Genomic DNA, 23,413 nt, shown 5'->3' with positions numbered 1-23,413 from the left:
TCAGATTTAAGTGTAGATGTGCTAGTAATCAGATTGTGTATAATGACTGTGATAGACTGAACATTTACTGTAATACTCTGAATGAACTTTCATTGAAATAAGTTGAACCTTACTGAATTAGGGATAATACCTTTGGGGTAGGGTTGGAAGAACTGAGCCCACTGAAATTTCAGAAGACTGATTGCTTTTTCTGAGCTGAAGCTATGATGAACTGGGGACTACAATGGAATTTCCTTGCAAAAGGCATTGATGGACTGCTCCTGTCAGAATCTATGTTAGGGTTGGGATTAGCTCTGGTAAGCTTACAAGCATGCATGTAGTTTCTTTTATAGTTTTTAATATGTTTTTTCTGTTATGCTTTTTACCTTAAGAATAAAGTAGGTTTGCATAGGAAGTGCTGTTTGGTAACATATCTCTAACAATTACACCTGTTAACAGTCTCTGGACAATGATGCCAGGGAACTGAGTGACCTGAAAATGCTATGGTCAGAAGAGAGTGGGAGTTGTGTCAGAAAGGCAACAGCTGGAGTGGGCTATCTCTACAAACTGCTTACAGGGGGGAAAAACAAATGGGGGAAAATTGCGACTACACATATATTTAAAGTTAAGCACATGATGAAATGAACAAAGGCCACCTAGAAGATAGCTCAAGCCATCACAGAATTTTTGGAATTCTGTAGACTCCCAAGAACTTGGCAGGAATGTGGACTATCAGTTGACTTGGATGAGGCTGTTCAAACATTTAAATGTAAGCATGTTCTTTCCTGGATCAGAATCTATCAGGAAATTGAAACAGTCAAGAATCCTGATGTCTAAAGTGCTCTTTGGCAAAGCTCCAGTGATCAGAATTCTAGTCAAATTAAATCTGTAGCTAGCAAACAAAATGGATCAGCAGTGGGTCACAATACAGGAAACAAAGAAAGGGATAGAGATGGAACAGGTCAAAGGATACAGGTAAATGAAGCATTACATTGAAAGGACACACTGCAAAGAGAAAACAGAAAAGAGGACATGAGAAGAAAGACAATTAAAAGGGTAGAGACAGTGAGATGTAAGACCACAGGTTGCTTGGATTTTCTGATTTGTAACCCTTCTCATGCCTTAATTTTATATTCTAAGAGTCTGTCTATTGTTCAAAAGAAGTTTTTACAAATTTCTTCTTCCTTAGTCTCAATGATTATGTATGTGGACAGAACCACTTTGAATTTCTCAAAACACAGAACTTTCTTCCAATAGAACAACTGTAGTGTAATTCAACATTTAGTGGATTGCTTAAGTAAGTTTTCTAGTTTTTGTCACTGCCAACTAAGTACATAGTGATAAAATGTGTTCTGGTTGTAAAAAAGCAAATTTACAACGAGTGGCTCAAATTCTATATTTAGATGAACCCCAAAAGCTCAGGAGGGAAAGGTTAGGTAACTATTTCTGATTTTAACTTATTTCTACTTGGAAGTCACTTAGTTTGTTATTTATTAATAAAAATAATTGTGCTAACTTAATATTTATCTTTAAGTAGAAATTGAACTCCTTATTTGCACTGAACATGGAATTTTGTACGAATTATTTTTGTCTTGTAAGGAGACAGTAAGAATTAGCATTGATAGTCTATAGCCCTAGCATATTGCTTTTGCTATGTAATATTTTTCTGAGCTTAGCTGCTCTCTTCTAAGTGTTGTGTATCTTTAACATTTAACAATGGAATCGAATGCATATAATTTAATAGCAACTCTACATAAGAACATAAGAATGGCCATATTGGGTCAGACCAAAAGTCCATCTAGCCCAGTATCCTGTCTTCTGACAGTGACCAATGCCAGCTGCACCAGAGGCAGGGCCGGATTAAGGCATGGGCTAGCCAGGTAGCTGCCTGAGGCGCCAACCTATGGGGGGTGCCTGATGGCAGCAGTAAGGGATGCGCAACGCCCCTTATAGCTGCCATCAGGCGCCGCACGCCCGACTCCCAGATCACGGGCTGCAGCAGCTCCCAGCAGCCACCCTGCAGCAACTGCCTGGGGTAGGGGCCGTGTTAACCCCCCGCCGCGCCGGCCAGCAGCGCCCTTCCCCTCACAGCCGCGGGGCCCTGCACGATCAGGCTCGGCCCACTCCAGGCGGCCCCGGGCTGCGTGCCAACAGTGGTAGCCGTGCCGGGCCAGGCACGTGCATCCTGCCGCCGCCAGCTTCGCATGCCCTCCCTCATGCGCCGGGCGGGAGTGGGGCCGCACATGCGCCTTCCCCCAACCCAGGGCACAATTAAACTGTCTGCCCAGGGCACCAGAATGGCTGTCTGTCACCAGACGTTTGAAATCTGCTACTTATTAATTTCATTTGGTGACCCCTAGTTCTTGTGTTATGGGAACAAGTAAATAACTTCCTTATTCACCTTCTCCATACCAGTCATGATTTTATAGACCTTTTTCATAACCCCTCCTTAGTTTCCTCTTTTCTAAAATGAAAAGTACCAGTTTTATTAAGCTCTCCTCAGATGGCAGTAGTTCAAAACCCCTAATCATTTTTGTTGCCCTTTTCTGAACTTTTTCCAATGCCAAGATATCTTTTTTGACTGTAGGCAAGCACATCTGCACACAGTATTCCAGATGTGGGTGTACCATGTCTTACTCTCTATTCCTTTTTAAATGATTCCTAATATTCTGTTTGCTTTTTTGACTGCTGCTGCACATTGAGTGGATGTTTTCAGAGAACTATTCACAATGATTCCAAGATCTCTCTCTTGAGTGGTAATAGCTAATTTAGTCCCTATCATTTTGTACGTATAGCTAGGATGATGTTTTCCAATATGCTTTACTTAATATTTATGAACATTAAAATTCATCTGCCATTTTGTTTCCCAGTCATCTAGTTTTGTGAGATCCTTTTTAAGCTCTTTATAGTCTGCTTTGGACTTACTTATCTTGAGCAGTTTAGTATCATCTTCAAATTTTGCCACCTGTTGAATAGATTTGGTCCCAGTACAAACCCCTGCAGGACACCACTAGTTATCTCTCTCCATTCTGAAAACTGACCTTTTATTCCTACCCTTAGTTTCCTATCTTTTAAGTCTTATGTGAGTTTTCTTTCTTTTAGCAAAGGAAGCTGAATAACTTATTCCAAGATCAAAATGCATTCTTTAGACCACCTGCAGAAGGACAGCAAGATAGCAAATTAGGAATAAATGAACTTTATAAATAAATTATGGCTTCTTGATGTTTATTATTTTGAAGCAATCATTTTATGCAGAAAATTCTCTTAATTCTTTGAATTCAGAGACACAACTGGCACCTACCAGAAAGTTCATGGGTTCATGGGTAGCAAGCAGCGCATGGAACAGAAATGTATTATTCCTTTGTTGGACTTTCCAAAATTTGAAGCATGCTTCACAGGACTAGTACAAGAGGAATCAAGAAGCTGAATGTTTATGTATGTGCATTCTATTTGCCAGCAGTTGTTTCTATGTACAGTTCTACATACCAGTCATTCTTACTTTTATTGTGAACAGAGTGCTTGAGGGCCTGTTACCAGCCGGAATACAGTAATGTTTTAGCATACTCTCAAAGTTCCCAGCTTGTGCTGAGAGCTAGAATTGAGCTCTCCATGCATACGTTTTAGCTTCCAAAATTCTCAAATGGACCCTGCCAAAAAAGTATGTTTGCTGACACACTTGTGATTTCTTACATTCTTTACATTTTTGTTCAGAACTTTATAAATAAATTGCCACCTCCTCACCACCACCTTGCCCAGGGGCCCACATGAGCTTTCATTTCCCTTGGTCATGGAAGACAAGAAGGAACGGAGAGGAGCCATGGCCAGTAGTGCCCCTTATATCGGCACATGCATGCACGGCTCCAAAGGGCATTAGAGCTGGCCACACAGATACCATTAAGGGAAAAATCTCCAGCAACATCACACAGAGTGTGCACACATGTAACATGGAATGGACATGAGCAAGCAGTTGGAAAAAATATATAGAATAATAAGAGTCCAAGCACTCAAAGAAAAATATAGAACATTAAGGGTTATAATGACTAGTTTCCTTTCCCTCTGTACTCCCCTTTAGTGCTCAGAAAATCTGAGAAACAGCATTCTCAAACTTTTGTTATGAGTATATCTTTGTATATCATGTTGTGACCTTCCACTGCATGGAAAAATAGACAACAAAGTACCATGTTTGTATTATGGAATATGAAAACTGCTCAAAAATATTAACAAGCATTATTGTCAAACATGATAATTTGGTTTAAAAATCTATATATATCTATCAAGTCTGGTAAAATTCAACAGTATTCAGAGTCATTAATACTTTATATTATATTAAAATATAACAATGCTTATCCAAATATATCAAAATTCACTACAACATAATTGTATTACCTTTGTATCCTTGTTCAGTCTCCCTGAGATCAATTTTAGTTATTGGCTTGAAATCGGTGTCCCATAACCGAATACAACCATCTCTCCCACCAGTAGCAAAACCTTCCTCACAAGCATACATACTAAAAATTCCAGCCTGTTAATCAATAGTATAATAATTTTGAAAGTTGATTACAATTTAAACACACAAACAAATCAAGGTGTGTTTGAGTATGCTCTTGTTAAAAGCCAAACCGTTAAGAACTGTTAAATAATACTATTTAGAAGACAAGATGTTCTCCTCTCAGAAAACAAACCAAACACACATAGGTGACAGTTTATTTCAAGTGCTCTCTTACCAACTCATTGATTGTGAGTTATAATGGAATTTGTATAAATAACATACTCAGCATACAAATATCACTGTAAATTAATTTAATGAATTTTGTTACAAAGCAGTACTAAGTAAACCATAGGACACCTACAATAAACTGTCACCCAGAATAAACAAAAAACAAGCAAACAATTGATACAAATATTCTTACAGGTGAAGAGATGGTTCAGACAGTGTTTCATGAATTCAGTTCAGACATCCTTTGGAATCTGATCGAAACTGAAAGAGTGTGAATTGCATATCTACTGTAGTTTGAATTGCTTTTTCACTTTCAAAAGGAAAAAAATCACATTATGGATCAACATGTTTTTCTACAGTAAAATATTTTTACAGTATTTATTAGAATGCAGACTGATGTATCACCCACCTTGTCTTTACTGTAATATCTTTTACTGGACCAATTTCTGTTGCTGAGAGAGACTCCTAAATGGTCAGAGTTAGGACCACCAAATTTGGTATGCAGGTTCCTCTTATCATAACTTAAAGCAAGGTAGGGGTTTGGTTGCGCCAGGACAATAGGACGTACCTGGAATTTGATTGTTTCTCATAAAATAGAAAGGGAGGAGTCTGGTAGGAGGGACAGTTGACATTGAGGCAATAAGAGGCAACAAGAGGCCAGAGATGGGGATAGGGACAGCTGTAACCCCATTGGGCCAGGAGGGGGCAAGGGTGGAGAAAGGGATAGCTATCTACCATATATTTCAGACAGTTTGTCTGTTTGTGGGTCTGTTTATCTGTGTATCTGTCTGTCCCCCAGCAGGGGGACATGCACCCCTGCCTCGGCTGTGCTCACTGCAGCTGCATCAGCCACAGACAAATGCTTCTCACCTGGCTCCAAGCTGCTATGGTGAGAGAGGGCTCAGGTCATCTTCTCTCCCCAAGGTAACCTACATACTGAAACCCCTGATCTCCAATGCCACCCCAGAACAATGATTTAAATGAAGAAAAACCAAAACTTATTTGAGTTCAAGACTCAAGCAATGCCATGTAAATCTTCCAGTTAACATATATGTTAAGGAGTCATTCACAGTGAAATGGATATTAGTAGGTTATAGATTGTTGTAATTAGCCATTGTAATAATCCACTGTCTCTATTCAGTGCATAATTGGTAGTGCCTAAGAGTGCATCTACACTGTACTGTAACTCAAAATAAGATATGCAATTGGAGCTATCCAAATTGTGTATCTTATTTCAATGCTATTTCAAAATAGCTTATTTCATCACGCTGTCTACACAGCACCAAATTTCAAAATAAAGCACTATTCTGAAACATCCCTTACTCCTCATAGAATGAGGTTTACAGGAATGTCAGAACAGTGAGCCAGAAATAATGGGCTTGCTGTGAAGACGCGGGATAGCTATTTCAGGATACTCCAGTATCCCGAAATAGCATTGCAGTGTAGACACAGCCTAAGTGTCTAGCAAGGTTATGAATTTAATGACCCAGACTCATCTTCTGAAATGTTATGTGGTTTCTTTTGAGAATGAGGACTGAGAGATCAGATATAACATGAATGGACTGTGAAAAGTGCCCACCCACAGGTGAGGTGGTGTTTTGTCTTTTATCTTTTTTGAATGACAGTTCATTTGAGATCATAGTGATTATCTGGTTTCACCCACATAGTTGTTCTTGGGAGTTTTAGTGAACTGAATGAGATATTTCATATGTTGTAATATCATAGAATCATAGAATACTAGGACTGGAAAGGACCTTGAGAGGTCATCGAGTCCAGTCCCTAGCCCCCATGGCAGGACCAAATACTGTCTAGACCATCCCTGTTAGACATTTATCTAACCTACTCTTAAATATTTCCAGAGATGGGGATTCCACAACCTCTCTAGGCAATTTATTCCAGTGTTTGACTACCCTGACAGTTAGGAACTTTTTCCTAATGTCCAACCTAAACCTCCCTTGCTGCAGTTTAAGACCATTGCTTCTTGTTCTATCCTCAGAGGCCAAGATGAACAAATTTTCTCCCTCCTCCTTATGACACCCTTTTAGATACCTGAAAACGGCTATCACGTCCCCCCTCCGTCTTTCCTTTTCTAAACTAAACAAACCCAATTCTTTCAGCCTTCCTTCATAAGTCATGTTCTCTAGACCTTTAATCATTCTTGTTGCTCTTCTCTGGACCCTGTCCAATTTCTCCACACCTTTTTTGTAATGCAGTGCCCAGAACTGGACACAATATTCCAACTAAGGCCTAACCAGCGCAGAGTGAAGCGGAAGAATGACTTCTCGTGTATTGCTCACAACACACGTGTAAATGTATCCCAGAATCATGTTTGCTTTTTTGCAACAGCATCACACTGCTGACTCATATTCAGCTTGTGGTCCACTATAACCCCTAGATCCCTTTCTGCAGTACTCCTTCCTAGACAGTCACTTCCCATTCTGTATGGCTACGTCTACACTGGCCCCTTTTCCGGAAGGGGCATGTAAATTTCATGAGTCGTAGTAGGGAAATGCGCGGGGGATTTAAATATCCCCCGCGGCATTTAAATAAAAATGTCCGCCGCTTTTTTCCGGCTTTTAAAAAAGCCGGAAAAGAGCGTCTACACTGGCCCCGATCCTCCGGAAAAAGTGCCCTTTTCCGGAGGCTCTTATTCCTACTTCGAAGTAGGAATAAGAGCCTCCGGAAAAGGGCACTTTTTCCGGAGGATCGGGGCCAGTGTAGACGCTCTTTTCCGGCTTTTTTAAAAGCCGGAAAAAAGCGGCGGACATTTTTATTTAAATGCCGCGGGGGATATTTAAATCCCCCGCGCATTTCCCTACTACGACTCATGAAATTTACATGCCCCTTCCGGAAAAGGGGCCAGTGTAGACGAGCCCAACGTGTGAAACTGATTGTTCCTTCCTATGTGGAGCACTTTACATTTGTCTTTATTAAACTTCATCCTGTTTACCTCAGACCATTTCTCCAATTTGTCCAGATCATTTTGAATTATGACCCTACCCTCCAGAGCACTCGGAACCCCTCCCAGCTTGGTATCATCTGCAAACTTAATACGCGTACTTTCTATGCCAATATCTAAATTGTTGATGAAGATATTGAACAGAACCGGTCCCAAAACAGACCCCTGCGGAGCCCCATGTGTTAAAGCTTTCCAGCAGGATTGTGAGCCATTAATAACTACTCTCTGAGTACGGTTATCCAGCGAGTTATGCACCCACCTTATAGTAGCCTCATCTAAGTTATATTTACCTAGTTTATTGATAAGAATATTATGCAAGACTGTATCATGCGTCTTACGAAAGTCTAGGTATATCACATCCACCGCTTCTCCCTTATCTACAAGACTCGTTATCCTATCAAAGAAAGCTATCAGATGATTTATTCTTTACAAATCCACGCTGCCTGTTCCCTATCACCTTACCACCTTCCAAGTGTTTACAGATGATTTCCTTAATTACTTGCTCCATTATCTTCCCTGGCACAGAAGTTAAACTAACTGGTTTGTAGTTTCCAGGGTTGTTCTTATTTCCCTTTTTATAAATGGGCACTATATTTGCCCTTTTCCAGTCTTCTGAAATCTCTCCTGTCTCCCATGATTTTCCAAAGATGATAGCTAGAGGCTCAGATACCTCCTCTATCAGCTCCTTGAGTATTCTAGGATGCATTTCATCAGGCCCTGGTGACTTGCAAGCATCTAACTTTTCTAGGTGATTTTTAACTCTTAAAATCAGGAATAAGGGACCTTTCGGAAAAGGCTTTATTTTCCGAAAGATCCCGTCTAGACTGGCGCTTTTCTCTGGCAAAGCCCCGAGCCGGAAAAAAGTGGCAGCCATGTTTATACAAATGAAGCGGGGGATATTTAAATCCCCTGCTTCATTTGCAATTCCGACTTGTCTCATCTGCATCCCTTTTCCGGAAAAGGGGTGCAGTGTAGACACAGCCAATGTGTATGACCAATGGATCTGGAAAGGTGTGTTGTGGGATCTTTTTTATCATTGTATTAGTAGGAGATATGTCTGCAAGTTTTGTATCTAGTAAGGTGTGGTGCCACTCTGAGTAGGTGTACACTGCTCTGTGAGGTGCTTGTATGTGATGACATGGTTGGAGATATTGGGAGGTTATATGAAGGTCAAAAGAGGTGGTCAGGAAAGATTTCTTTCAGGATGGGTCCCCATAAAGTACAGGCTGTAGTTCTCTGATAATATCCCTGTATGGATTCCAGTGTTGGGTGATGGGTGACAACTAGGGATGTCAAGTATCAGAGGGGTAGCCGTGTTAGTCTGAATCTGCAAAAGCGGCGAGGAGTCCTGTGGCACCTTATAGACTAACTGAAGTGCTGGAGCATAAGCTTTCGCGGGCAAAGACCCACTTCATTAGATGCAACAACTAGGGATGTGTTGTCAGAGGAGGGGTAATTTCTGCATTGAAGCAGATTCTCTTGACATATTTGGGTAGCCCATTCCATGATGGAACTCTGTTTTTGAATTATTACAGGCAGTCCCCAGGTTACGTACAAGATAGGGACTGTAGGTTTGTTCTTAAGTTGAATCTGTATGTAAGTCGGAACTGGCATCCAGATTCAGCCGCTGCTAAAACTGACCAGCGGCTGACTACAGGAAGCCCGAGGCAGAGCAACTCTGCCTCGGGCTTCCTGTAGTCAGCGCTGGTCAGTTTCAGCAGCAGCTGACTTGGGGACGCCTGGGGCAGAGCAGCTGGGGTGCTGCTGGGTTGCTCCAGTAGCGCCGCTCCTCGGCGCTACTGGACCAACCCAGCAGCACCCCAGCTGCTCTGCCCCAGGCATCCTGATTCAGCCGCTGCTGAAACTGACAGGCAGTGGCTGAATCAGGACGCCTGGGGCAGAGCAGTTGGGGTGCTGCCGGGTTGGTCCAGTAGCGCCCAGAGCGGTACCACAGGCATCCAGAGCAAAGCCGCGGAGCACGGGGGCAGCGGGACAGCCCAGGCGCGCTGCGGCTGTCCTGCTGCCCGCGTGCTCCACGGCTTTGCTCCCCATCTCCCTGGTCTGCTTGTCTTCAGCAGACAAGGGAGACGGGCAGCAAACCCCGATCGGGGACTGCCTGTACTGTGATCCTTCATACAATGTCAGGGAAGTTGTATTTTTCTTTGGCTCATAACTACTCGGCAACAACTGTATATAGAAACTGTTGCTTCTATCAAGGGTCCAGAAATACGCTACAAGAGCTGCTCAGGGTGTTTATAACACTGCTTAAAGGAAACAGTTTCTATGCACATAGTTAGAGAAACACAGTAGAACACTGCTAGCTCCTACAGTATTCAGTACAGTTGTTTCTAGCAATTTCAAATGTATTGAGGCCAAAAAGTTAGAAGGGTGGTCTGCCTTTATCTTGAGAACAAAAGGTAACATAAACATATGCAATCTAATTAAGGCACTAAAGTTGAATGATTAGGAATATGAAATAAACATTTACAATAGCAAAATATGTCTCTCCCATTTTCGTAACTCCAGTGTTCATCTACACAGAATGGAATAAGATTTTTGTTTGCTTCAGATTATATTTTTAGTATTTAATAGGAGTTTTTAAAAATCATTTCCATATTATATGAGCAACCCGAACAGGAACTACTCTATAAAGCAGATCTGTTCATGTTTCTATCGCCTTTGTAACTGACAACATACATAAAATGCTTGTCATACTAAAAATCTCATTTTTATGAAAAATCTTGGTACGATATATTGGGAATTCTAGGGGGAAATCCTATTTTTAAAATGTCTAGCAGATTAGAATCTATATTTAGACAATTAGTCTATTCAGAACTGAAGCCACTTTAAAATCTGTCAAGATGATACCTTACGTTTAAGTATGTTTAGTGAAGTCAGTGTCAAAACTATAAACAGACAAATAACATTAGCAGCATTTCATTCAGCAGAACAAGATACTGTAGCTAATATTTTAATACCTACATAATCAGAGTATAAAGTGAACAATTAATAAAGTCTTAGTTTACACTGTACGTTCTGTTATTATTGGGCACAAATTCTTTTGAAATATCACAGATCCATTACAGTTCTTCAATTCAGTGAACAAAATTAATTTTAAATTAGTTAACTTTAAAAACACAACTTACACTATGAGCTCCTTGTATTGTGCGGACTAAGTTTAGCCCTTTCCAAACATAGATGTCTCCATTTAAAGCACCAGAGTACGTGACATCTTCTTTTGCACATGCTAAGCAAAGGATAGTTTGGAGATCTCCTGTTTTCCCAAATATTCCTCTTTTTGCTGTCAGCGCATTGCCACACAACGTCCAAAACTATGAAATGTAAATGATACATGAAGAGAAGTCTCTGCAGCAATTTTGGTTGCGACATCAGTTTGCAATTTTTACGCTTATCTCTGTATTCAATAACTGAGCAAGACATTTATATGGCTCCAATCTTTTAACTGACTGCTTTATCATGCTTCTAATAACTTATAAAGAATGGAAAATTACCATAGTAGATCTGGTGATCATATACACAATTTGGTAGTTTACATTTTTGAAAAAAATGTTGAAACTAAAAAATAAGTCATGGTGTTTTATTATTATTACCCTCATTCTTCTAATAACCTCATCCTCACTTCGATTGTCATCTTTTCATGCATACTATGTAATAGAATGGAATCTTCTTAAACAAGAGACTCGTTTTATTTATTTGCAGAGCTCCATACATAATTATCGACTGTAGAAATAAAAAAGTAAATAAAACCAAACACCAAGTCCTGGGGAGTTCTCTTAGTACTTATTCATGTAAAAACCCCATCAAGTTTGCCTGAAAGAGGATCAAGTAAGACTCTCAGGCTATGTCTACACTGCAGAGTTTTTGCTCAAAAACAGCCATTTTTGTGCAAAAACTTGCAGAGCGTCCACACTACAAGCTCGTTCTTGCACAAGAAAAACCACAGTAAAGTGTAAGAACACAAGGCTTTTTGCACAAGAGTTATTCCTCTCCCCACAAGGAATAAGCCTTTTTGCACAAGAGCTCTTGTGCAAAAAGGCATGTGTGGACGGGCAACAGGCTAAAATGGCCATCCGAGCTTTCTTGCACAAGAGAGCATCCACACTGCCATGGACGCTCTTGCACATAGCAGTGTGGATGCACTCTTGCGCAAGAACTTTTTCCGCAAGAACTATTGCGCAAAAAGTTCTTGCGCAAGAAGCCTGAAGTGTAGACGAAGCCTCAGAATATGGCCCAACAGTAATGTGTGCAGATAAGAAGTCATAAGAGAGAAAATGATGAGCCTTTTATAGCCATTAGATTGTAATCTGAGACAAATTAACAACGTGTTTTGGACATTTATAACAAAATTAAAATCATGGTGTGAACTTTCTTAGTGTTGAAAGTGTTTGAATTAAGGATTTTAGTTTGGGGCCCATCTCTAATTTCCATATCTTTTTATCATAGGCCTAATAACAGGTGTGGAAGAAGAATATGTTTTACACAGCATTCAAAGTCAGGGAACGCTATATCCCTCCCCGCCGTCTCCCCCCCCCCCCCCCCCGCTCCCACTTTTTGGTTGGCTGTAGAGGGAGAAAGGGAAAGCAGCAAATGATACCTATTTTAGGACTCACTAGAATTCATAACTGTAGCCCCACTAACAACAGTTTAGCTAAAAAATTCAGTAGGCGATGACATATCCCATGCAGCCTCCATCCCGTATTGATCCAGACACAACAACAAAATGCATACTGGAATGAAGCAGCAGGCTGAAATTTGTATTAAACTTTAACACAAAGGAGGCATGTTACCTGTCTATCACTCGTACTCTTAGTCAATGAGACTTATCTGAAATTGCACATAGGCTTTGAGAAACATGGATTTTTGCAGTTCTGGCTTTGAGACTCAGCCTAGCCACTCATCAAAGAGCTCAGTTGCAGTACACTTTAGAAATATTTTGGGTTGCTTGAATAGAGAAAAGCTCAGAGTACAATACTAATCTTGATTCTATAGTGCAGAGGAATTACCCAATAGTATATTGCTGGAAAAACTATTTATTGAATCTACCTCAAGCAGTGATCCCACACTTCTAACCTTAAGATGCAGAAACAGTATGAACTACCGTTTGTACATCTTTTAATGAGAATCCAGCATCCAGATTTTGAGAAACTGCTTGCAGAACACAGAAAATGGCATAACTAATGCCAAAACAACCCCATGGCTTTGAAAGGAGTGCCAATTTAGGGGTTCAAACTTTTCAGCAATGAAGGTATGTCTAGACTACATGCCTCTGCCAACAGAGTCATGTAGATTAGGCTACCCGACATAGTCAATGAAGCGGGGATTTAAATAATCCCGCTTCATTAAAATAAAACATGGCCGCTGCGCTGTGCCGACGATCAGCTGATCTGGCACAGAGTGGCAGTCTAGACGCGGATCTGTCATCTGAGGAAGCCTTTGCCGAACGATCCCTGATGCCTTGTGAAAAGAGGTTTACAGGATCAGTCAGCAAAGGCTTCCTCAGACGACAGATCCGCGTCTAGACTGCCACTCTGTACCAGATCAGCTGATTATCGGCACAGCCCAGTGGCCATGTTTATTTTAATGAAGCGGGGATTATTTAAATCCCCGCTTCATTGACTATATTGGGTAGCCTAATGTACATGTTTAGACTACATGCCTCTGCCGACAGAGGCATGTAGACTAGACATACACTGAGAGATTAGCACGTTTCCTGAAACTTCTGTTCAAAGTTTTCCCACCCCTAATTATAGGAAAATACTAGACAATAAAATAAGGTAGCAGTAAAGAAATTTATAAATATGTATTTAGTTCTATGAGCTTGCCTCTTGTGCAAAAGTGTATGGACAAAACAAATACTGAGGAGAACTCAGTTTCTTTCCTCATTTTCATGAGGTCAAAGGTACAGAAAAGGTAGGAGGCTGGGCCCCAAAATGAAGTGGAAAACCAAGGAGCTTTAAAGAAATATGGCTCCCCAACCTGCAGAGGATGCCCAGTAGCACGGAATGACTTCCCTCATGCCTTCTCTGTAATCTCTGTGCAGACTGTGCCTGAACAGTTAAGGTCCCTGTTTCATTCATATGACTAGTCATACTGGGTCAGACTAATTGTCTGTCTAAACCTAGAACCCTGCCTTTTGACTGTGGCCAATGTCAGGTGCTTCAGAATGGGTAATCATAAAGTATTCATGGTTTTGCAATTTTCAGTGCAATTTTCTTAGCTTCAATGAGTGAAGCAAGGCTCCATCAATCCTTCCATAGCTTTTCAATGAGACTTAACCAGGGAGAGATAACTAAAGATCTTTGGGTATGTCTACACTGCCACCCTAGTTCAAACTAGGGTGGCTAATGTAGGCATTCGAACTTGAAAATGAAGCCCGGGATTTAAATATCCCGGGCTTCATTTGCATGTTCCCGGGCACCGCTATTTTTAAATGCCCCGTAGTTCGAACTACCTGCTCGCAGCTACACACGGCATGGACTAGGTAGTTCGAATTAAAGCTCCTAATTCAAACTACCGTTATTCCTCCTGCAAGTAGGTTTAACGGTAGTTCGAATTAGGAGCTTTAATTCGAACTACCTAGTCCGTGCCGCGTGTAGCCATGGGCAGGTAGTTCGAACTACGGGGCATTTAAAAATGGCGGCGCCTGGGAACATGCAAACTTCATTTGCAAGTTCGAATGCCTACATTAGCCTCCCTAGTTCAGACTAGGGGGCTAGTGTAGACATACCCTTAGTGAGCAGTTTGATTGAACAGAAAGGACAGAAGCCAGAACTGGAAGTGAGTACAGCTGAACCTCTTTGGTCAGGCACTCTCTGGTCCAGCAACATCCATGGTCCGGCATGATTTTAATTAACTGGATGTCCACTTATCATGGGTGTGGCCAAGTTTCCTGCAATCCCATAAAAATTGTTTATAGCCATCTGTCTTGGCTCTCAGCATTCTGTGTCATTATTTAGCTCTAATTTATCCCTAAATGTTTTCTAAGACCCCAGTAAACAATGGAAGTGTTAGTAATGCTGCTAGGCAATATTGACTTTCTGTGGTTCGGCAAATTCTCTGGTTCAGTTCTAGTCTGAGCCTGAGGATACATTCAACCTGTATTGGTAAATATTAAGACATTAAATATTCTTTATACTTTACTTGTTAAGTTGTTCTGAACTGCAATCACTTCACATTTTTTAATTGGTTGCAAACCTAGAAATCTAGATAGAGTTCACAGGCTTTTGAGGTGGCAGGAAAACCACTTACTGAAAGAAAGATTGCAAGTAATTCAAGGTGTCAGATTATTTAAAAAAAACGTTAACAAATAAAATATAAAAGCAACAAAACCAATTTACCTTTATATGTTTTACTCCACAGCTAACCATTCTGTTTGGTTGATATGGATCCCAGGAAATATCAAAAATCTGTTAAAAATATATGAAGCTGCTCCTTTGAATTATAAACCACTTGAAGCTGACACATTTAATTTGCATTTGCACACTTTTAAATACAGTTCCATCATTCAGTATTTGATTAAATTAACAGCACAGTCTTTAGGTTAATATAATGCTGTTTTATGTGAATGACAAGTATAAGTATAGCGAGGCAGAGGGTTCATGCAGACATGTGCTTGCAGGCTTCTGCACACAGTTTTACCAGCAGACTGTATTCATAACTTACAACAACCAAGATATTCTAGTCCCAAGACACTCTTGAACTGAGGAAAATAAAGTACAAGTTGTGTGATGTGAGCTAATATCCCCAAAAAGTTAAGATGAGAGGCTATTACTCATCTTTACTCATTACCTATTGAAAAAGGCATATTAGGCGATATTAACCCAATATGCCACCTTTTTAACACAGCAATATACATTTTTATCTATAATACAACAAAAATATATTTCAGAATTAAGGACTAGATCCCACATGTTTTAACTCAGAACAAACTGTTGTTGAGGTCAATGAGAACATAGTCTAAGTAATCACTGCACAATCAGATCCCTGAGAAAATACTGCATGATAGAAAATAATAGTTTGTACTTTCAAGAATGCCTCAGTTTTTGGATGTGCATCTTCAGACACATTACAGGGGCCTGATTTTCAGAAAACACTGAGCAGCCAACCTCCGAAATTCAGGCCCTTTTATGGTATCTCAATTTGAGTACCCAAAAAATGAGGCACCCAAACCATTAGTTTATTTTAAAAAATGTAGACCAGTGATATTCAAACCTCAGAGGTACCGGAACCAAATTAACAATCAACATTTCACACACACCCCTTGTCTAATTTCTGTGTTTTGATTCAAAACACATTAGCTACACCAGCCTGCTAATAAATAATTATCTTAAATATGCACCCAGTCATGTAGTATATTAAACAACACCTAAAGTATAAACTGTAAATCTTTATAAAAAGTTGTGATTTTGAAGTATTTTCTAAATATTATGCTTTTTAAAATATGTAAATGAAAGACTGCAGCAATGTCTTATGACCCCCACACTGGAACAAAATATTCAACAACCAGAATCTAGGACCAAATTAGAGGACCCGAAGGGCTAAACCTTTTAGCGCTTTATTCATGGCTAAAAGAAACAGAGCCTGAAACAGCACCCTTTGAAGTCAATAGCAAAACTTACACAGACATCAGTAGGAGATAGAAATGTAGCCGTGTTAGTCTGGTGTAGCTGAAACAAAAAACAGGACTATGTAGCACTTTAAAGACTAACAAGATGGTTTATTAGGTGATGAGCTTTCGTGGGCCAGACCCACTTCCTCAGATCAAATAGTGGAAGAAAATTGTCACAACCATATATAACAATATGGTTGTGACAATTTTCTTCCACTATTTGATCTGAGGAAGTAGGTCTGGCCCACGAAAGCTCATCACCTAATAAACCATCTTGTTAGTCTTTAAAGTGCTGCATAGTCCTGTTTTTTGTATCAGTAGGAGATGCATTGTACCATAAACGAATAATTTTGAAAAATGAATAAAAAATTAATCTTGATGTTAAAAATATGGTACACCAGAGTGAAGCACTGAATTCACCCAACTCACATAGTACAGACACCTACGCCCATCTTGTAATGTATTGTTTTGCTCTGCTGCCACTACTTCTGTATATTCTATCGTGAAATATTCACAGATTTACCATGCATAGTAAAAATATATGTACAGTGAAAAGATGAATTTATCTTAATCAACACACATATATGCATTTATTTGTGTGCATAGAGGGGGGACTAAGTGGTGGCGATAATGCTTTCAGAGTCCCTAATTTTGCACAATATTCTCCACTCAGGTCCACTTGATTAACTTTGCTGTGGACTAACCTAATGAAAAAACAATATAAAATGGAAACAAAAATGTTACAGAAGTGCCCCAGATAAAATTCAGATAATCGCTTAATATGCTTACCCTATCTGAATGGCCAGTAGCTGTTGCTAGTAGTTTTCCTTTCTTCCAATCCCAAACACATACTGTATTTTTGGCATCCAGTCCTACTGAGGCTAAACGCTAGGGGGAAAAAAATCTAGTTAATGGAAGATCAGCCCCCACAAATCTTTCAATTCAACATATAATGCGTACAGAAAGATTTCTCCAAATATGACTCAAAATAAAACTACATTGCTAAAGTTTCCATCAAGATATCCATGTTAAATATTTGTTTACTATTAGGACATGCTGAAAATGCTAGTCTTTTCCACAAGATTGACATTAGTTACTCGCCTTTTTAATGTATCATACATGGCTTAAATTCATGAGAAGATCTGAAGCACTTGCTTCAGTAAGGGTATGTGTACACTACAGAGTTTTTTCAGAAAAACAGCCATTTTTTCAAAAAAACTTCAATTATATCCACACTGCAATAGCGTTCTGTTGAAAGAAAATCGAAAGAACAGAGGGGTTTTTCTGACATTGGTAAACCTCTTTCTATGAGGAAGAAGCCTTTTTCCTAAAGAGCTCTTTTGGAAAAAGGCATGTGTGGACGGGGAAGAGGGAGTTCTTTCCAAAGAAGAGGAAAGAGGAAAAAGCACAGGTGCCCTGGTGGCCATTCCACCTATACTAATCACAGCTTCCATGCAAGATAGCGTCCATTCTGTCTGGACGCTCTCTTCCGAAAAAGCAGATCACTTTTTCGATGTGCTTTGGCAGTGTGGATGCTCTCTTTCAGAAGTTTTTTTGGAAGATCTCTTCTGGAAAACCTTCTTCCGTAAGGAGCCTAAAGTCTAGACATAGCCTCACAGAACAATCTGGTATTCACATTTTGTTGACCTGTTATTAAAAGTAAATGGGTGATAAAAAAAACCCCCTCCTGTTCCACCACCTACACCACTACATTTCATTATGTCTATGTTGCTCATTTTTAAAGACTTTTCTGGAAGTTATTTATAACTTTAAAAATGATTTCTATAGTTTACCCTTTAATTTTAAATTTTGTTTTTCAAAAGAATGCATAACTATTTTAAAGGCCTAATAAAAGTAAATTAACTTCTCTTTTCTAAGAAACAAAACAAAGTAAACATCCCTTTTTTCTAGGCTACGACTATAAACAAACAGGATGAGGAAAAGATGTTTAAGATGTAAACTAGCATTCTAAGTCTTTTCAAATTTTGCCTAATTTCACAGGTCCTTCTGAAGATACAAGAATATAGAAATTGCTCTGTTGTATAACACCAGTGGTTCATCTGCTTAAGTAACCTGTCTCTATTAGTAACAAGTACCTTGTATACAAAATACTATTTTCTTAAGATCTTCCACTGTTGATATCACCAGTACTGCCACACTAAGCAGAAAGAAGGGAAAAAAGGCACCAACTCCCACGGATTTGCAGGAATACAAGGTCAGGTGCCTCTACGCTTGGCTATCCTCTCCGTCCCTAGATAATCAAAGAACACCGACCCAGGAATTATCCTCCATGTCCCCATTAAAGGGCATATTGTGTCATGGAGGGGAATGAGGCAAAGTTAATAAAACCTCATATTGCTATAACTTAATACTAAATGTCTTATAGGCCTTGTGCGAGGTGACCATGTGAATCTCACTCAGACCCATCTAGTCCTGTTTTCTTCCCAGCTATAAATCCCAGAAAATGAAAGAAATTAATGGATTTAAAAAACGTAAACAAAATACATCCACATTCTTTATAGTTATTATTTATTTATTTATTTAACAACAACTGACATGTATTTCTACCTTTGGCTTTTTGGGATGTGACACATCATTTTTATCTCTGGTACAGGAAATAATGCATGCCCAAAGCAACAGACTGGTACAAATCATTAGCTGTGTTCTGGTAAATAACAAGGATTATTTTCCTATGCTGGCTGCAAAATGCATTTATATTTTCCCTGGTTTATGCAAAGAAATGAACCTGCAAAAAAGTAAATCTAACTTTATTGTCATTTTTCGTGTGTGTGTGTGTGTGTGTGTGTGTGTGTGTGTGTGTGTGTGTTGAAAGAGTATCAATATGAAATGATGCTGAATCACTACACAGTTCAATAGGTGGATTCAATTAAATCCTGGGGGCCATGGATCAGCAGTCAGGTCACATTTCCAGTCAGTACCTGGCTGAAGCCAGGGAAGCAAATGATGCAAACAGCAGACCAAATTGGCGTATTGTACATAGGCTAAGAAGAATGAAATCACAAGCAAGATAAATGGAATTGAAGTTTCTCTTCACTGAAGAGGGTATAAAACTCTGTGATAAAGCAGGTCTACAGGAAAAGCCTAGGAACATGCAATTTGGGGAGAAACAGTATTTTAATTTAAGAAATTTATGTTAGTGTTATCTTACTAGAAATTTATATTAGTATCTTCTGTTATTAGCAGAAAGGGGTGTAAATTTGGACTGTGCATACTATATATGCTTTATTAACAGCAGAGTCAAAACTCCAGCTGCTGATATAAAATTGTGGCACAGAAATTGAACTCGGTTTTAACATCTTTATTCTCTTAGGGTACATCTAGACTACATGCCTCTGGTGACAGAGGCATGTAGATTAGGCTACCCAGAATAGGAAAATGAAGCGGCGATTTAAATAATCGCCGCTTCATTTAAATTTAAATGGCTGCCATGCTGAGCCGATCAGCTGTTTGTCAGCTCAGCACGGTAGTCTGGATGCTCCGCAGTCGACATCAAAGACATTTGTCGACCTTCCAGGTATACCTCCTGGGATGAGGTTTACCTGGGAGGTCAACAATGCCTTTGATGTCGACCGCGGAACATCCAGACTACCGCGCTGAGCCGACAAACAGCTGATCGGCTCAGCACGGCAGCCATTTAAATTTAAATGAAGCAGCAATTATTTAAATCGCCGCTTCATTTTCCTATGCCGGGTAGCCTAATCTACATGCCTCTGTCGCCAGAGGCATGTAGTCTAGACGTACCCTTAGGGTATGTCTACACAGCAAAGTTATTTTGAAATAACCGCCGATATTTACAAATAACTTTCCTAGCGTCTACACAGCCAAACCGCTATTTAAAAATTAATTCGAAATAGCGGAGCGCTTATTTTGAATTTGGTAAACCTCATTCCACAAGGAATAATGCCAAATTCGAAATAACTAACTCGAAATAAGTGCTGTGTAGATGCTTATTTCGAAATAGGGGGCCTCCAGCCCTTCCCAGGGTACCCTGGTGGCCACTCTGGGCCAAACCAGGAAAACTCTTCTGCTCCTCCCCAGCCCCAGAGCCCTTAAAGGGGTAGATTCTGGCCACAGTGCCTGAGCCAGCTCCAAGCCTGCCAGCACAGAGCCAGCAGTCCGTACACCTGGCCCAGCATGAGCCAGCAACCCACTGGCACCCAGCCCTCCACCGCACCTCAGGAGCAGGCTGGCAGCTCCCAGGAGCCTGCCGGGGACCGCAAAAGGCGGGTGCTTTCCTGGTCTAGTGCGGAGATCATGGACTTCATTGAGGTTTGGGGGGAGGCCTCCAATGTCCACGATCTCCGCACTAGACACAGGAAAGCGGCCGTCTGAACAAAAGTCGTACAGAAGATTGTGGCAGATCTGAAGTGAGCAAGATATTACTCTGTTATTCTGGACATCACATGTGACATCAGTCATACAGAACAAATTACTTTAATGGTGCATTTTGTAACAACAACAGAATCTAGTGAAAATATCCCTGCAATGATGACTGTCAGAGAGCATTTTCTAGAATTAATTGACATTGATGATACTACAGGAGCTGGTATGACAAATGTGCTTCTTAAAAAGCTGGAAGATACGGGAATTGAGGTCAGGGCTATGATAGTGGTGCCAACATGAGAGGAAAGAACAGAGGAGTGCAGACACAGATCCAAGAGTTAAACCCTCGAGCTTTTTTTGTCCCATGCAGTTCTCATTCATTGAACTTGGTGGTCAGCGATGCAGCATCAGCTTCTAGTGAGGCTGCTGAATTTTTTAATGTAATTCAGAGCATCTATGTATTTTTCTCTGCATCAACTTATTGATGGCAAATTTTGAAGCAATATCTAGGAACATCCTCTCTGACACTGAAACCACTGAGTGCCACACGATGGGAAAGTCAAGTGGAAGCGATAAAGCCTATCAAACACCAAATTGGGAAGAAAGATGATGCCATAGTTGTGACTATGGAGGATAATGCTATGACAGGAACTGTTTGTGGGAGAACAGTGGCAGAGGGAAATGGAATCACCAGAAAACATACATAACTTCAAATTTCTGTTGTGGCATGACATGCTATTTGAAATAAATGTTGTAAGCAAGAGACTCCAAGATGTTGACCTTGATATATCCAGAGCAATGGAACAACTGGAAAAGCAAAGTCATACCCACTGTCTTACTGGTCAGATGAGGGATTTCAAAACGTTCTGAAGAGTGCACAGAAGTTGGCAGAAGAACTTCACACTGAAGCTATTTTCCCACCCATTTAAGAATACAAGAGTCCCTGAAGAAGAAGATGTTTTGATTACGAGGCACAGGATAATCCCATAAGAGACCCAAAACAACAATTCAAAGTTGAATTCTTTAACCAGGTGCTAGATTGTGCAATACAGTCAGTTGAAGAACGTTTCATGCAGCTCAAGGAACACAGCAGTATATTTGGGATGTTGTATGATACAGGCAGTCCCCGAGTTACATGGATCCGACTTACATTGGATCCCTACTTACAAATGGGGTGAGGCAACCCCGCACTAGCTGCTTCCCCCCAGCAGACCAGGGAGACGCGAAGCTAGCGCCCCCCGCCCAGCAGACCAGGGAGATGCAGAGCGGCTTTTCTCAGCAGACACCTCAGCTTGAGAATAAAGGACTGAGAGAAGTGAGGTGTGGGAGAATAAAACTAAGCTCTGGAGAAATGTTTGGCTAGAGTTTCCCCTACAATATGTACCAGTTCCGACTTACATACAAATTCAACTTAAGAACAAACCTACAGTCCCTATCTTGTACGTAACCCAGGGACTGCCTGTATTCCAAAACTCCTCACTATACCTGAAGACGACCTACACGAGCAATGCAGGGCACTAGAGACAGTGTTGATACATGATGGCATGTGCGATATTGATGTGAGTGATTTAGGTGATGAATTGAAAGCCCTTTCAAGATACATTTCAGCAGGATCAACTCCAAAGGCTATGCTGGAATATATGTGCAAAAATAAGATGACCACCCTCTTTCCAAATGCTTTTGATGCTCTGCGCATACTTCTACAACTTCCTGTAACAGTTGCCAGTGAAGAACGCAGCTTCTCCAAGCTGAAGTTAATAAAAACACATCTACGCTCTACAATGACACAGGAGGGGCTGGTCGGCCTTGCAACTATCTCAATAGATCATGAGCTGGGCCAGATTATGGACCTTCAGGAAGCAGTTCAAATCTTTGCAACCAAGAAGGCAAGGAAAGCACCACTTTGATTATTCAAACAAATAAAAATGCCAGTGTTTACTATACAGACAAGAAAAGTTACATTTGCTGTTCAGGCATTTGAAAGTTAAGTGTTACTTAACATTTTTGAACAGGGCATTTTAAGTTGTTAGTTCTCCTTTATTGGGGTAGGTAGCAGAGCAGTATCATGAGAGGTGTAGAACAGGAAGAAGACAGAATTGAGACCTTTCAAAGTTTTGGCCCAAGCAAGCGGACATGGGGGCGTGATATGAGCTCTCCGCCTCAGGTGCCAAAATGGTGTGGGCCGGCCCTGGTAATCAGATCCCTGAGACCCTACCCGCTTCCCTGCCTCTTCCCCCAAACTCCTGCTCTTACCCTTTCCTTTCCCCCATGACTCCCTACTCTGCCCCTTACTCATAGCTCCATACTTGTCCCTTCCTCCCAGACCCTGCTCCTGCTCCATCTATTTCCCCCAAAGCCCTGCTCCAAACACTTGCTCAATTGTCTCCACCTCCCTTCCTTCTCCTCCCCAAACTGGGCTCCCTCTACTGCAGGTGTGGGATGGGAGCAGCTGTAGCCTGACAGGAGCCTGCCTGGAGGTAGGAGACAACGTTGATTGAGCAAAGGCTGAAGCAGGTTAATGACCCCACCTTCCCCCAGTAAATGGACTTTTGGTGTCTAATCACTATATCTGACCATACACTGCCAGGTCCCCATTTCTACTGCATCTGGCAACTCTAAATGGCACCCATATAGAGAAGCCAAAAACTAGACTGTCAAAGTAAAACCCAGATGGGTGGTAACTCTATGCATGTTTGAACTATGTTAAATATGTAAAAATGTGAGCACTGAATCTGCAGGCTATTCCATAAGAAGTCGATCCCAGCACTTTTGAGAAGGCTACTGA

General features: G+C 40.7%; 1 protein-coding gene across 8 annotated transcripts in view; it reads right to left on the bottom strand.

The window, feature by feature from the left end:
* The window catches only part of EML6 (EMAP like 6), a 207,679-nt gene that overhangs the window by 132,697 nt on the left and 51,569 nt on the right, over nt 1-23,413 (bottom strand). For 7 of the 8 annotated variants that reach the window (XR_012902987.1, XM_075925487.1, XM_075925491.1 and 4 more), the window contains 4 exons: nt 17,074-17,172; nt 15,014-15,082; nt 10,802-10,987; nt 4,366-4,501 (listed from right to left, as the gene is read on the bottom strand). Coding sequence is in view for 6 of the 8 variants with exons in the window: in XM_075925487.1 (XP_075781602.1) it covers nt 4,366-4,501; nt 10,802-10,987; nt 15,014-15,082; nt 17,074-17,172 (490 nt within the window). In the remaining 2 variants the exon portion in view is untranslated. Of the gene's footprint in view, nt 1-3,020; nt 3,154-4,365; nt 4,502-10,801; nt 10,988-15,013; nt 15,083-17,073; nt 17,173-23,413 lie in introns of those variants that run through there. The other variant, XM_075925490.1, reaches the window with a different exon arrangement.

The sequence above is a fragment of the Pelodiscus sinensis genome, chromosome 3 (assembly GCF_049634645.1).
Source record: "Pelodiscus sinensis isolate JC-2024 chromosome 3, ASM4963464v1, whole genome shotgun sequence".
Classification (NCBI taxonomy): domain Eukaryota; kingdom Metazoa; phylum Chordata; order Testudines; family Trionychidae; genus Pelodiscus; species Pelodiscus sinensis.
The sequence above is the reverse complement of the archived record's forward strand: the minus strand, read 5'-3'. Positions and strand labels throughout refer to the sequence as shown.